This window comes from Saccopteryx leptura, chromosome 1 (genome assembly GCF_036850995.1).
Source record: "Saccopteryx leptura isolate mSacLep1 chromosome 1, mSacLep1_pri_phased_curated, whole genome shotgun sequence".
Taxonomy (NCBI): Eukaryota; Metazoa; Chordata; class Mammalia; order Chiroptera; family Emballonuridae; genus Saccopteryx; species Saccopteryx leptura.
Window position 1 is genome coordinate 294,187,098 of NC_089503.1, and position 15,010 is coordinate 294,202,107.

General features: G+C 40.8%; 1 protein-coding gene across 4 annotated transcripts in view; it reads right to left on the reverse strand.

Moving 5' to 3' along the window:
* The window catches only part of TDG (thymine DNA glycosylase), a 30,671-nt gene that overhangs the window by 1,452 nt on the left and 14,209 nt on the right, over positions 1–15,010 (reverse strand). For all 4 annotated transcript variants that reach the window (XM_066356350.1, XM_066356340.1, XM_066356322.1 and 1 more), the window contains 8 exons: positions 8,005–8,153; positions 5,566–5,807; positions 4,665–4,734; positions 3,409–3,544; positions 2,843–2,925; positions 2,669–2,763; positions 617–788; positions 63–188 (listed from right to left, as the gene is read on the reverse strand). In XM_066356350.1, the coding sequence (XP_066212447.1) occupies positions 63–188; positions 617–788; positions 2,669–2,763; positions 2,843–2,925; positions 3,409–3,544; positions 4,665–4,734; positions 5,566–5,807; positions 8,005–8,153 (1,073 nt within the window). The remainder of the gene's footprint in view (positions 1–62; positions 189–616; positions 789–2,668; positions 2,764–2,842; positions 2,926–3,408; positions 3,545–4,664; positions 4,735–5,565; positions 5,808–8,004; positions 8,154–15,010) is intronic.

The window sequence follows — 15,010 nt, forward strand, 5'->3', positions numbered from 1 at the left end:
CCCCGCCCCAATCCTTACAAAAGCAAGTCTTTGAAAGAACAAGCATAGGGAGGGGGACATACCGAGCCCGTTTGAGGAGAAGCTGCAAGGCTCACTGTGGCATGGACCGGCCCCATAAGCACCACCATATGCTGCTTCATAACCCGGGTCGTATTTTTCTTCCTTAACAGCCATCTTCTTTGCATCCTCTGTGAGAAGGGTGAAAGGGATTTAAAACTGACTTAGTATAATCATTTTAAAAAATAGCTTTACTCAGAAATCATGATGAAATTGTTCCCTTGAATGTTCCTCTATACTGAGATACATCTTTTGTTACATACACTCTTTAGCACTCTTCATAACATATACTACCTTAACTCATAAGAACTGTTAAAGCCTATAAGATTTACTTTTAGGTGAGTTACAATGTTTCTAATATCCTCAACATCTGTAGGAACACCAGCGTAAATGGAAGACCCCAGTAAAAGGAGATTTTAACAGTGAATAATATTCATTATCAGAGCACTCTGGCTGCAAATATAACTGCTTTCTTTTCTCCTGCTTTTGAAACAGCAACTTACTTTCTGTAGCATATATATACAGGAAATGAAAACAAGGAGTGATAACGGTGACACACCTTGGGCAAGCTGCAGGTCAAATGTATATTGAACCTCTTGAATGTCTGTGTTCTGTTCAATGCCTTTCAACTGATCTCTTAAGTCTTTCAGCTTAATGTAGTAATGAACTTTGTCCTGGGCTCGAGGAAACTGAGCACATCTCGCACTGGACGATGGCATAACATAGCAGAGCTAGAACCAAAAGATGTTATAGTTACAGAACTCTTATCATTCTACTGAATTCCTATTGAGACTAGAAAACTTGTCTTTCTTGAGTTAATAACGTGATTTACCATACAGCAATATATGCAAAATCAATAAAAGTAGTTTGAATTCAAATTTGTAATATTTACATATTACAAAGTTAATAACTCAAAACCAGTGGGGCTTCCTCCTCCACACACCATGTTCATCCATCAATTAACAGTCTTTTCTTTTCAATAGTAAATATGTGGCTCACAACTGCAAAGGCAGAAAAGGGCAGGTAAGTTTATAATGCAGCTTTCCCTCCCAGTTCTGTCTCCATCCACCCAGCTCTCTTTCCCAAGGGCAATCAAGGCTGCTGGTCGCAGAGGTAGTCCATGACTATAAAATCAAATGTCTGAATAAATATTCTCGCTCACCCCTTTTAAAACACACACAAATGGTAACATGCTTTATTCTCCATCCTGCACCTTGCTTTTGAGATCATTCTGTATCAGAGTAAAAAGCCTTTCTTCCACTTTTATAAATGTGTAGTGCTTTTCATATTCACTTAACCAGAGGGCATGAAGGTTGTTTCCAATCTTTTAATACTGAAAGCTGTGAAAAACCTTGTACATATTTAATTTAGAATATGTGTGTGTGTTTCTGTTGGATCAATTCCTACAAGTAGAATGGCTGGGGAGAAAGACATTCACACATAATTTTGGGTGATGGTAACAAACTGTCACAAAACACAACAAAATAGAAAATGATATATTTCATACATAAAAGAGTGAGACTGCTAGATAATGGAATTTCCAATTATAATTTTTGTGATTTCTAAATTGGCTTCCTTGCCATGTATTACAGAAGAAAATATATTATTTACTTATTTTGTTTTGTTTATGAAGCATTGATATGTAGGTACAAATGCTACCAGGTTTTGTAAGAGCACAGTTTCTAATCTCAATATATCCTTCCATTTAAGTGATCCAGAAATCTGAAAAAATAGATATTTTTGTTTCAAAGCTGAATCAGTAACCTTATCAATAACTGAATATTTCATGATAAAGAATAAAATTTTTAAAATTAATGTATTCACAGCTTATTGTAAGAGCTAAAACTACCTAACAGGCTATGATTTAAGTGCACTCACTACAGCATTACTGTGATCACATGTCCATGAGGCTCACATACCTGAGCCCCTCTGGCACTGGGGACAGAAACACAGCACTCAGTAGGAAGCGGTAGACTCACATGTACGTTTTACCCAGGTGGACGAGGGTAGGCCTCAGTTTAAAGAAAGATCAGTGCTATAACATACTTTATCAATCACATATATATATAAGAAGGTAAAAACAGAAGAAATTCGGCCCTGGCCGGTTGGCTCAGTGGTAGAGCATCAGCCTGGCTTGCAGGAGTCCCAGGTTTGATTCCCGGCCAGGGCACAGAGGAGAAGTGCCCATCTGCTTCTCCACCCCTCCCCCTCTCCTTCCTCTCTGTCTCTCTCTTCCCCTCCTGCAGCCAAGGCTTCATTGGAGCAAAGTTGGCCCGGGTGCCATAATAAGGGACAACTCACTTGAATTTGATAAGAATACGCCATTCAGTATATTTTGAATGTTGTATGTGAGCCAGCTCCTCTCAATATTTAGCCAAAACAGAACACCAATGGACAAACATCTGCCTGATGTTTCTTTTTCTAATAAAACTGTATCAGTATCTAAGTTAATTTATAACTATTAGTGCAAGTTGGTATATAGACATCATTCAACAAAATACAGCAGTTTTTTATGGCATAAATTACAATGGATAGAACAAATAAAAAGGGCAAACTAGTTGGAAAAAAATTCATATTAAGCTGATTTACAAAAGTAATCTTAAGGACTTACAGTTTCTGTGTCTGGGATCTTATGGGGTTGAAGTCCAAATTCTAAGTTCTTAACCTTTACTCCAAAAACTTCTTTACTAAAAATTTCATAAATACCTAAAATGAAATACAAACATATTTACATTGCCCATAATGTTAGCAAAGACAAAAGATAAAATTTAAAAGTAAATCTTACATTTTCCATTAAACACTGCTATTCGTGGCTGATATTTCTGTAATTTCTGCACTAGAATACGTCCTCCTTCACGAAATTCTTTACTAAAATTAAATTAAAAAGTCATCAAAATATAAGTATGGCAATATTTATATATGCTGAATTCAGATAGCTTTCAAGAGAAGATCAATTCACATGCTGTTTGTTAAGCTCAGCTTGAACTAGATACATATGGTATTCCTTAGATTCACATACTGTTTGTTAAGCTCAGCTTGAACTAGATACATATGGTATTCCTTAGATTCACATACTGTTTGTTAAGCTCAGCTTGAACTAGATACATATGGTATTCCTTAGATTCACATACTGTTTGTTAAACTCAGCTTGAACTGGATACATATGGTATTCCTTAGATTCACATACTGTTTGTTAAGCTCAGCTTGAACTGGATACATATGGTATTCCTTAGATTCACATACTGTTTGTTAAGCTCAGCTTAAACTGGATACATATGGTATTCCTTAGAGTACATGAGGCACCAGTGCAGCCAAAGTTCCAACCTATAGAAACCAATGTTATACAATTACCTGGACAGATCCTTGCTGCCTGGTGTTGTCCTTTCCACCATATTGGTAAATCCAATACCATATTTCCCTGGTAAAGTGTGATCATCCATGTGATTCAGTTGGACCTCACTCAGCCCTGACATAAACAGACACTTCCCTGTGAAAAAGAGTTTAGTTTATTTCCATAGATGGTCAAAGGCTTCTGCCCTATGAATTGATGTGGTAGTCTATATCCTATTCTTGAAAAACAAACAAAAAAAAGCTCAAATACCATATCAAGCAATTACTATATGCTAGATACCATGCTAAGCCCTTTGCAGGGATTATCTTATTTAATTGTCAAAATTATCTTATGAGAGATTACTATTATTATTTCCTTTTCATGGGGGAGGTTAAGGTAAATGCCTGTTGAGAATACACAGCTATTTAGTGTAGGAAACTTTGAAACAGTTCTCCTTTCTACTAACTGGTGATATCATCACCTGCCCCTGGACTACCTCAAACAGGTAAACATACACCAGTTGGCTCAGAACATTCTAAGAATGTGGAGAAAAGTTCAAAATTCTCTAAAAAAAATTTTTTTAAGTAATGGAGACAACATACTATTCATTCCAAAAACACATTACTATCATTAACCCTAAATGTTTTTCATGTTACTCAGATAATCAGCTAGTGTTTCCTGAGGACCGACAGCATGCCTTGTTTGACTGGGCAGTGCTAGGTAAGACGACTTATACAACAACACAGTACTGGTTATACTCAGTGTTAAAGCTCACTCTGCAAGGTCAAAAGTCTTTAATATTATTTTTCTGCTAGATACAAAGAATCTGTAGAGAATGTCTCCAATCACAGCACTTCTTAACTTGATTGCCAATGATCAAGCATTTCATCTCTCCAAGGAAAACGATCAGCAGAAACCTGGAAATGTGGGTATCCTGTCTGCACTGGCACAACGATGCACTATTGTTGCTATGTCTGTAGATAACAACTAAAAAAACCCTTTACCTAAGTATTAAAGCTCATCTGAAACAATTCAAACAAAAAAGAAAGTACTCCTTTCCAGCCTCTCCACTCTCGTAAACCAGCCTGTTCCCAGTGACGTGCCGTCCCAAACCTTTCATTTGTGTGTATATGCACACAGAAAAGATGTCTGTACATCTACACACATGCACCATGTCTCTCGTTAAAAACATAATTTGGTTAAAAAAACAACACCAAACTATTAGCAAAGATATCTAGTTTAAAAGTAAAATAATAATAAAAAAGTAATCACTTACAAAAATGGTTTCCAGGTCCAGGGTAATGATGCCCTTTGTAAGCAGCCATTAGTCCTGGGTTTATGCCAATCTAAAAAACAACAACAACAACAACAACAAAATATACACACGCACACACACACACACACACACACACGTACTTTTTAGTAGGGTTTAAGTCTTAGGGCTTCTGTGGAGGACTGATGGATAAAACTGAATTTATTAAAATAAAAATTTAATCTGGCACCACAAGCAGCAGTCTTGTTTATCAATTACCTACTTTGATCTGAACCAAGTATTCCATTCTGAGGAAAGAAATTCCTTTATATTGAATTTTGCTGTTGTTTGTAACAATCAGCTTGATTCCCTCATACCCCCAGACCCCTACCCCCACCCCCACCCATCAGGCTGGAAGGAAAGAGGTTCTGCAGCAATCAGTCAATCTGAGCCCAGGTCCAGTCACAAGTCTGCCTCTCAACTCCCAACAGCAGCTCACTCCACGTCATCCACATGCTTGTTTGCATGCTGATGTTCCTTAGAATTACAGACAAAAATCAAAGTTCAAAATCAGTGTTAGTTATCATTTACAGAGAACTCAAAGTGAGTTACATAGATTATTTAATTGGTACCCTGTGAGAGAGCTACTGTTATCACCCCTGTTTCACCAATGAGGAAACTGGTATTCAGGAAGGTTAAGGCTTGTCTATGTCCTACCCACGTGGCAGGAGTCGAAACTATACAGCCCACTCTGGAGCCCACCTTCTTAAACACTCTCAAATAATACAACCGCATGAAGGTGACACCATTGACTACCAAAAGAATTCTTATAAATAGTTCTTCTCAGCAAAATTATTTGCAAGGATATAGCTTAAGTTATCCACCAATTTTTTTTATAAAATCAAATAAAGACATAAATCCTTACAATCACAATGTCCAGATTGAAGGTCAAAATGTCCGGGAGAGTCTTGGTCAAAAGTTCAGCTTCGGAAACACCGTTAAAACGGTCAACTTTTCTTTTGACTTTAAATGTGTCTGTAATTTTTTCTTGCTTTTCTTTTGATTTTGTGGACTTGGCAGATTTTTTGGCCTCAGTGGATTTTTTGGGTTCCACTGGTTTTTTTGGTTGTGTTGTTCTGGGTTTTCTTTTCCTTCCTTTTGGAGTCTCTGAAACACAATGATGTCCAGGATGTGATGCAGAAAACCGTAATTACAAACTTTAGGCAGCTTTCCCAGAAAAGTCACTCTATCAGCAAGCTTTTCATCTCCCTCTTCTATTTGCCAGCATCAATCTCCTCTACAGTATCTTCCCCTTGTTCCCTCTAGAACAGGGCCATGTGGCCCCACCCTCTACCCTCCTTCCTCTGCAGGTGGCTCTTGGGATGAAACCTCCATATTAATCACAGATTGATTTTCCACATAATCCTACCGAGCACCTTGGCCTCGCCAAGCATACAAAGTATCTATGTAATATTTTACAGGAATTCTAAATATAAATACATAAATAGTTAAGTAAACAAATAAATAAGTAGGCAGCAAAACAGGGAAGAAGGGAAACATTTTAACTCAGTTTCCCCCAAATGCCAGTAATAGAAAGCCTCAAATGGCTGGTGGGCTTGTTTCAGAGGTTGAGTGTATGTTCTGTTCCACACACAACCGAAGAAGTGAATTTAGAAGTGCTGAGTATGAAATTTCTGGCCGGCAGTATTTTTTTCAAAAGGCAAGACTAGGGGTCTGATCTCAGGACCTACCTAAAGCAGCTTCTCAGTCTCAGTACTACTGACATCTTAAGCTGAATAATTTTTGATTGTGGGGGCCTGTCCTATGCTATTCCATATTTAACAGCAACCTTGGCCTCTGCCCACTAGGTGTCAGTAACACTCTGCCAGTCCTGACAATCAAAGGTGTCTCCAGATAATGACACACGTCCCCAGGGGGCAAATCACTACTGGGCACAAACCAATGTCCTAACCTAAAATATCCAAAGGAAGCCTCGTTTTTCTTATCCTTAGTTCTTTATCTCTGATACAATTTCTCAGGCTCCTACCCCATTCTAGTACTATTTGGTGTTCCTCTACCCTGGCCTCCTGCCCTTCCTTCTTTTCTACCTCACACTGCTTTAGCCACTCCTGTGCCAAGGAATCCACCTCCACCGGCTGTGACTGGGGATGTCCTAGTACATACAGTCTGCCTAGAAAAACAGGAGTCAAGAGCAAAGGTAGATGTGTTCCTGGAATCATAAACTGGAACTCTGAGCACATTTCTCATCCAGTACTGCTACCCCAGAGAAAATCATTACCTTCTTTCCACCCCCAGTGCCTAAATCTATTCTCTCTTCTCATTCTCTATCTTGGTGAATGGTACCTCCCCTTCATCCGATTGCCCAGGTGTTACTGCCAGATTCCTCTTTCTCCCTTGTCCCCCATGAAATCCATTTACCATGGCCAGGTGACTCTATCTCCTGAGCAGTTCCTAATTCTGTCCTTCTCCACCCTTCAGGTCCTCCTTATTTCATGCCCGTATTATTAAAAGTTTCTAAGCCACGTCTTGCCTTCAAGTTCTGCTTGCTCTCTACCACCCAATCTATCCTCTGTATTCCTTGTAGGCTGATGGTTTTACATGCCATTAAAGGTAAGTCACTCTCTGCTTACATTCTTTCAACAGCTCCTTGTACCCTTCAGGACAGGATACACATTTTTAGGTTAAACAAGCCTCAACTGCCCCCTATCCAGCCTCATCTCTCACCATCTCTTTGCTATAACCTAGACTCCAAAGACACAGAATCACTGTTGAACTGAGCTTTGCGCATACTCCTCCTTCGGCCTGAAATTTTACCCAGCCCGTTCTCCAGGGGGACAAAGTCTCCTCACCCTTGAGTTTCTGAGCTCTGGGAAGCTCTTACCCTTAGTTCTTTATCTCTGATACAATTTCATGATACAATGTTGAAGGAAGGGCAGGAGGCCAGGGTAAAGGAACACCAAATAGTACTAGAATGGGGTAGGAGGCTGTGAAATTGTATCAAAGATAAAGAACTAAGGGTAAGAAGTGTGAGTCAGGTGTCAACCCGGGAGCTCTCCCAATGTCCTACGCCCCTCTTCACAATGTGTGTGCTGAGGCATGACACATATATGTCATACATAAAATGTGTTTACTTATTATTTTCCCTACTAGATTATGAGATACTCCAGGGCCCATGTTCTTTTATTCCCAAAACCTACCACAGTGCCTGGCAAGTAACAAGTACTTAAAAAAATGGGTAAAAAAAGTTAACGCTAAAATAGAGCTAAAATTCATCATCAACCTATTCTTAAATAAGTTGGCTAATCCAACAGCTAATTTCCTATAGCGTTCTGGTGAAAACTACCTTGTCCAGGCTCCGGGGCAGGAGCTGACTCTGGAGTGTCGGCTGGCATTTGCTGTTCATCCGTAACTTCCGCGTTAGGAAGATGAACTTCCGCCATCATTTGTTGAAATGGAAATGTATAGAAAGCTTGAGCTTCCTGAAGGGAGTAACTGAAAGAACAATTAAATGTAAGATATGAGGGTAAAACCACCAAAATGTAAGTTGAAATGATCAGCTGTAAAAGAATTTTCAGGATCTAAATATTATGAAACCAGACCGCAGTATTTATTTAGAGTTGACGAAAGGTGCGAAATGAGGAGGAAGATCTGTTTGCATACGCACACATTCACCCAACCTTTACTGAGAGCCTACTAACCAAACATTAATTCATTCTCACACTGTTTAATGACAAGATGTGTCATCAATAAAACTGACCAGTCCTGTCAAGTCAGCCTGTACTTTCTCTGAAGTGAGATCATGGGAATTTTCTAGTAGAAATGTATGTAAGGTCCATTAACCCTTACATGAACACAAAAACAATTGTGTTTCTACCTTTGGTATTTAATCCTCTGGTCACAAAATTTCCCTCCAATCTAACCCTCCCTCAGCCTAAACTTCCCTCCAGGTTTTAGATAAAACTGACACATAACATTGTGTAAGTTAAAGGTGTACAACATGCTGATTTGATATAATTACATACAGGGTGGGGCAAAAGGTTTATAGTTCTGAGTATGTAAAACAGTTTATTCTTGTATTATTACTTATTAATTATTGTATTATTTTCCATACAAACAACTGTAAACCTACTTTTGTCCCATCCTGTACTGTAAAGTGATTACTGCCATAGCCTTAGCTAACACCTCTATAATGTCATGTAATTATCATTTCTTTTTTGTAGTGAGAACATTTACGATCTTTTTTCTTTTTTCTAGCAAGAGAGACAGAGAGCGGGACACACAGGAACAGACAGGAAGGGAGAGAGATGAGAAGCATCAATTTGTAGTTGCAGCACTTTAGTTGTTCAGTGATTGCTTTCTCTTATGTGCCTTGAAAGGGAGAGGGGGTGTTCCAGCCAAGCCAGTGATCCCTTGCTCAAGCCAGCCACACTGGGCTCCAGTCAGCAACCTTGGGCTGCAAGCCACTGACCTATGGGCTCAAGCCAGTGACCATGGGGTCATGTCTATGATCCCACACTCAAGCCAGATGAGACCACACTCAAGCTGGTGATCTCAGGGGTTTTGAACCTGGGTCCTCAATGTCCCAGGTTGACGCTGTATCCACTGAGCCACCACCTGGTCAGGCAAAATCTGTTTTCTTAGCAACTTTCAAGTAAATAATAAAATGGTGATGCTGTACAGCAGTACCTAGAACTTGTTCTTCTTCCTCTTCTTAAAAAAATGTATTGAATTTACGGGGTTAATAAAATCATATAGGTTTCAGGTATACAATTCTATAATACATCATCTGTATATTGGATTGTGTTTTCATTAGCCCAAGTCAAGTCTCTTTCCATCACCATTTATCTTCCCCTTTACCCTCTTCTACTTGGAAGTTTGTACCCTTTGACCCCATTCCTACCCATCCTCCGATTTAAGTTAAAGTTCTCTTTAGGTTTATTTGCCTGTTTACTTGTTTATTCATTGGATCTGTTTTTTTTTATTGTTGCTGGGTTTTTGTTTTCCTTCCACTAAGTGAGGACTAGCAATATCTGTTTATTTTTTAAATGTCTACATATTAATGGGAAAAACCCACTCTAGACCTTTCTTCTGAACGATTTAAACTTTGTTCAAAGTACTCTGTTCAATATAAGGAACAGAGGCCTTCACAGAAAGCAATTTCCCAAAAATGGTTCTGATGACTGCAGACTAGTATCTCAAGCTATTGCCATCAGCACAAAATGAGAAAAGTAAATATACATTATAAAATTCAAGTTATGCTAATGTCAAATAATGTCCCATGATATGCAGTAGGAGCAAAAACACTAGGACATAAAGTAGATGAGTGCCATTTACTATTTGGAGAGAAAAGTCCTATGTTCTGTGGCAAAATGCTCATTTACCAGTTTTCTTTCTCTTTGCAGGTGGAGAAAGAACACAGGGAGCTCAGAAAGCAGAAATTAAAAAGGCAAACTAGTACACTGTAAGGGAATCAACTTTATAGTATGTAAATTATATCTTAATAAAATGGTTGTAAGAGAAGGCAAACTAAAGCAGTCTTCTGGAAAAGGCTCCAGGTAAGAGTCTACCCAGACTGGCTGGGCTCGAATGTTAGATTTGCAAAGAAAAACAGGGGCTCACTCCCGTTTATCCGATGGACAAAGAGCTAGAGAGGCATTTTAACTTTACGCTATCTTCATGTTTAAAAATGTGAAGAATTAGTAAGAAAGAAATTAAACTATATCTTAAGAATTTTATTTGAGGTCTTCTTTGCCTGCCTTGGCAGACCTCCATCTCTTTCTCTTGACCTCACTGTGTCTTGAGTAGGTTTTTTCCACACAACACGGGTAGTTCCCAGCGGGCTGGAGTACTGTAAGTGCTGACCCTGACGTGATCGTGTGGAATTTGTGCATGAAGAGTTCTTTAGCGGCTGCATCTTACAGGGAATTCCGATAAGGAGCAGTCCCTACTCGCCGTGAGGAAAGGACCAATGCAGTAGGCCAAAGAGGGGTTTCCACACAGGTCAGAAGCTCAGCAAGCAGCAGCGCATTTACTTAAAAAATTTATAAAAATTGCTCCTGGCCGGTTGGCTCAGTGGTAGAGCGTCAGCCCTGCGTGTAGAAGCTGGGGTTCGATTCCTGGCCAGGGCACACAGGAGAAGTGCCCATTTGCTTCTCCACCCCTCCCCCTCTCCTTCCTCTCTGTCTCTCTCTTCCCCTCCCGCAGCCAAGGCTCCATTGGAGCAAAACTGGCCGGGTGCTGAGGATGGCTCCATGGCCTCCACCTCAGGTGCTAGAATGGCTCTGGCCACAACAGAGCAATGGCCCAGATGGATAGAGCATCACCCCCTGGTGGGCATGCGAGTGGATCCTAGTCGAGTGCATGTGGGAGTCTGTCTGATTGCCTCCTTGCTTCTAACTTCGGGGGAAAAAAAAATTGCTCCACACTGCTCAGTGTACTGTAAAGACTAAAGCATTAGGCCCTGGCCAGTTGGCTCAGTGGTAGAGCGTTGGCCTGGCGTGCAGAGGTCCCAGGTTCGATTCCCCGCCAGGGCACACAGGAGAGGCACCCATCTGCTTCTCCACCCCTCCCCCTCCTTTCTCTCTGTCTCTCTCTTCTTCTCCCACAGCCAAGGCTCCATTGGAGCAAAGATGGCCCGGGCGCTGGGGATGGCTCCTTGGCCTCTGCCCCAGGCACTAGAGTGGCTCTGGTGGCAACAGAGCGACGCCCTGGAGGGGCAGAGCATCGCCCCCTGGTGGGCAGAGCGTCGCCCCTGGTGGGCGTGCCGGGTGGATCCTGGTCGGGCGCATGCGGGAGTCTGTCTGACTGTCTCTCCCCGTTTCCAGCTTCAGAAAAATACAAAAAAAAAAAAAAAAAAAGACTAAAGCATTACAGCAACTCCTACTTGCTGTAGAAGAGCACTGCCCATGGTTACCTGACAAGGGAACCTTAGATTTCGAGTTATGGGAGTAAGTAGGTAAAGTTTTGAAAAGGTGGTTTGAACAAGGATTAAAGGTTTCTGTTCCTCTTCTCACAACATGGCAGAAAGGAAAAGAGAAATCTTAGCATAGTCAACCTGAACCACCAGTTACAGCAACCATGGAATCTGAGGAGGCTTAAGAAGGACAAAACACCCTCCCTCCTCCCTTGTCTCCCGAGGAGCCTTTGGCTCCCCTCTATCTTTTCCCATCTCTTCTCCCCAGACCTGGGAAGAATCATAGTCCTTCCTTAATGGGAAATTGTCTCTGAGAAGGATTATCATTAGGACACCCAGATTCTATTAAAGCTACAGCTTTCCCTGTTATTGTACAATCCCAAATTTTTCTCATTTTTTTTCATGTTTTATCTACAATCCTCTGAACTATTATTTTGTTTCTTCCCTATTCTTTGCCTTGAAATTAGTCCAGACTAGGGGACCCTGGAAGAATTGACTACAGTACTTCCCAAGCAGCAGCCGAGTGTTATTTACTCGGAGAGGTTTTGCTAGTTCCATCCTCCAATGTCTCTGTCACCTGACTGAGATCGGCAGGCATCTTTCTGGTCTGGTGGCGCGTTGAAATCCTGGATTCCTCTCTGGTTTGTCTGATTCTGGTTTCTGTTTCGTTTTTGTCTGACATTGTAACAGAATGGGTAACACCCTGTCCATTCCTAAGGATAGTACCCCTTGGTGAATTCTGACTAACTGGTTGACCTATGCTTATAAATCTATAAAATAATATCAACTGAAAATAGCCAAAATTTGGCTTTTTTGAGGACTGAATTAAGTTCTTGCATGCAAAATTGGAAATGCAGGCCCTAATATTGAACTACATAAATAAAATAGTTCCACTCCTTCTATTCCTGCATCATTGCTCTAAAATTGAAATATATAAGGAGCGTTCATTTAAATAGAGTGGAATTCTGGATCCTGAACTTGTTTCTTTAGTTGGTACTCTGTGAGGTCTTACCATGCTGATCCCTGTACTGTGTTCTTTGTCTTTGGAGTTGGGGCCAAGTAACAACTCCGCTATTAGGATTAATCAGATTTATTTATGTGTTATGCTCCTGTCACTGTACTGTAATTGTCTTGTTTGTGTAAAATTGTACTGAGGTCTGTGAAACAGAGGGATAAATAATGGATGGCTGGTTTTTAATTTTGACCTTTTTCAATTGGAACTACTTAACTGTGAGTCTGAACAAAGAAAACCTTTGCTGTTTAAATGAGAACCTGGGCTTGTTCAGCTCCGAAGATAAGGGGCTTTTCCTGCCTCCAGCCTGAGTCTCAGATATTCTTAGATGACTAAGAACCTCTGTGGAGGTGTCAAGAGGGCATCCCTCGTGATGTGTAGTTCGCCCCATAGGGACTTTGTAAAGCCAGTAGCCGCGGCCACCATCACAGCCGCCTGGCCCATGCAGGTTCGTACTGGATTTGGATAGACAGTAATAAAACAACGGAGCCAAAAACTGGTGAGCCATCACCTTTTATTCTAGCTTGCACCCAGCAGGCAAGTAAAAACACACACAGTGGGAAAACACTTCCCTTTCCATTCAGGGCTTCCACTGACTTATCCAAGTTTCCTAGAATCAAAGGTATCTACCTCACCAGCCTTATTCACCTGTTTCCCATCTCCTTCTCTCTGCACAAACTGGCTTCTCCCTCAGCATTCTGCCATCTTGGCTGCTTCTCTTCTCCTCCACGTGGCCTTTCTCTGCTCTCCTTTCTCTGCTCTCTCTCTCTCCTCTAATGCTAATCTCAGAAACCGAGAGAGAGCAAGCTTCCGGTCTGCCCCATTTTATAGTGTAGAAATAGAAACCTTTAATCCAATATACAAACAAGGGAGTCTCTGATACAAAGTCACTTAGGGTGGGAAAGGCTGTCTTAAAACTAAGCCTTAGGGTATAACAACCCTGCCTGCCTACAGCCTGTCCCCCACACCCAATGCAAACTATAAGCGAGCAAACATATATATCATATTTACAAACTTATTTGACCAACAGACTTCCAAATTCAACTGTAATCAACCCTTTGAGTAGTACAAATGTTCATGTATGTCCTCATGCCTCCTGACCATCCACAGTATGATTGTACAAAAATTTTTATTTTGAAAATGTGTAAGGCAACATTAAAAAGAGGCAAATATATGTTCTTGTTTCCATAAACTGGTCATCAGACAAACATGATTTTAAGTTAATAAAACTGGAACTGGAGCCCTAGCCAGTGGCTTGGTTGGTTGGAGCCCAGTCAGGGCACATAAGGGAACAGATCCATGTTTCTGTCTGTCTGTCTATCTCTCTCTCTCTCCCTTCCTCTTCCTCTAAAATAAATAAATTAAAATGTATTAAAAAAACAAACAGAACTGGAACTGGAACTAATTTCATTTTCAGTAAGCATGAAAAAACTCACTACTAAAGGGTTAAATTATTGACTTGTCCGGGGCTGCACATATAAAGGCTGGTTACCTAGCACTCTGAGTCCTCACGGCTGTATTAGGCAGCCGGGGAGGGAAACCAAGACACATAAGTGTAAGGTTGGTGGATAATGGGGAAAGCTCAGGTCCAGGAACTTTGGCTAGGATTGCCCACAACCCAGCACACCAAAAGAAACTTCCCAGGAACCCTTTGGAAAAAAGCGACCGTCTGCCAGCCAGTGAGATTTCACCATGTCATATTAGCTCGACCACCCTAGGGACCCTTTAAATATCTCCCACACAGGTCACCACTTGCGACTTCCTTGGCCTCCATCTTTCCTCAGGGCCAGGGAACCTCGTTGGGCAGGATGCGTGCTCTGTACTCAATAAAGCCTTTTATTATTCCACACTTTGTGGCTCTGGCCCCTTCCTTCTTTCTCGGTGGGGAAAAATACCTTACAGTAAGAGGGTTTGAGATGACTTGGGAGGTGAAATTCCCTGCAAGCTCAACCCACGAGCAGCAAACTTGAACCCACTACACAATATCCTTAGAAATTTGTTCACACTTTATAGATATACAAAGAAAACTTAAATTAACACAGGAAATCATACCTTTAAGGCTGACAAGCCCCAAGGACACCAGCCCCCTATTAATAATGCTGCAGGTTAATCTGCAAGTATCTACTGAAATGAAAAAAATTCAGTTTGAAGTATCCAAAAGTGGGGACCTTGTAATTCCTCCTGATTTTTTTCTGTGCGCTCAGTTAGAAAATGCCAACTCTAAAGTTAATATTAAATAAATGTAAAGCAGACACTGATTGGAAATAGAAGGTTCTGGGAGAAGCACAAAAATTTTTTGAAAAAAAATTTAGAGACTGTCTCTGAAGTGATGAAGGCCTCTGAAGTTAATGAATGTTAACCTCCCATTCCTCTCCTACAGCTTCTCCACTATTGCTATCTGAGCTTCCTTGTACGGACTCTCCC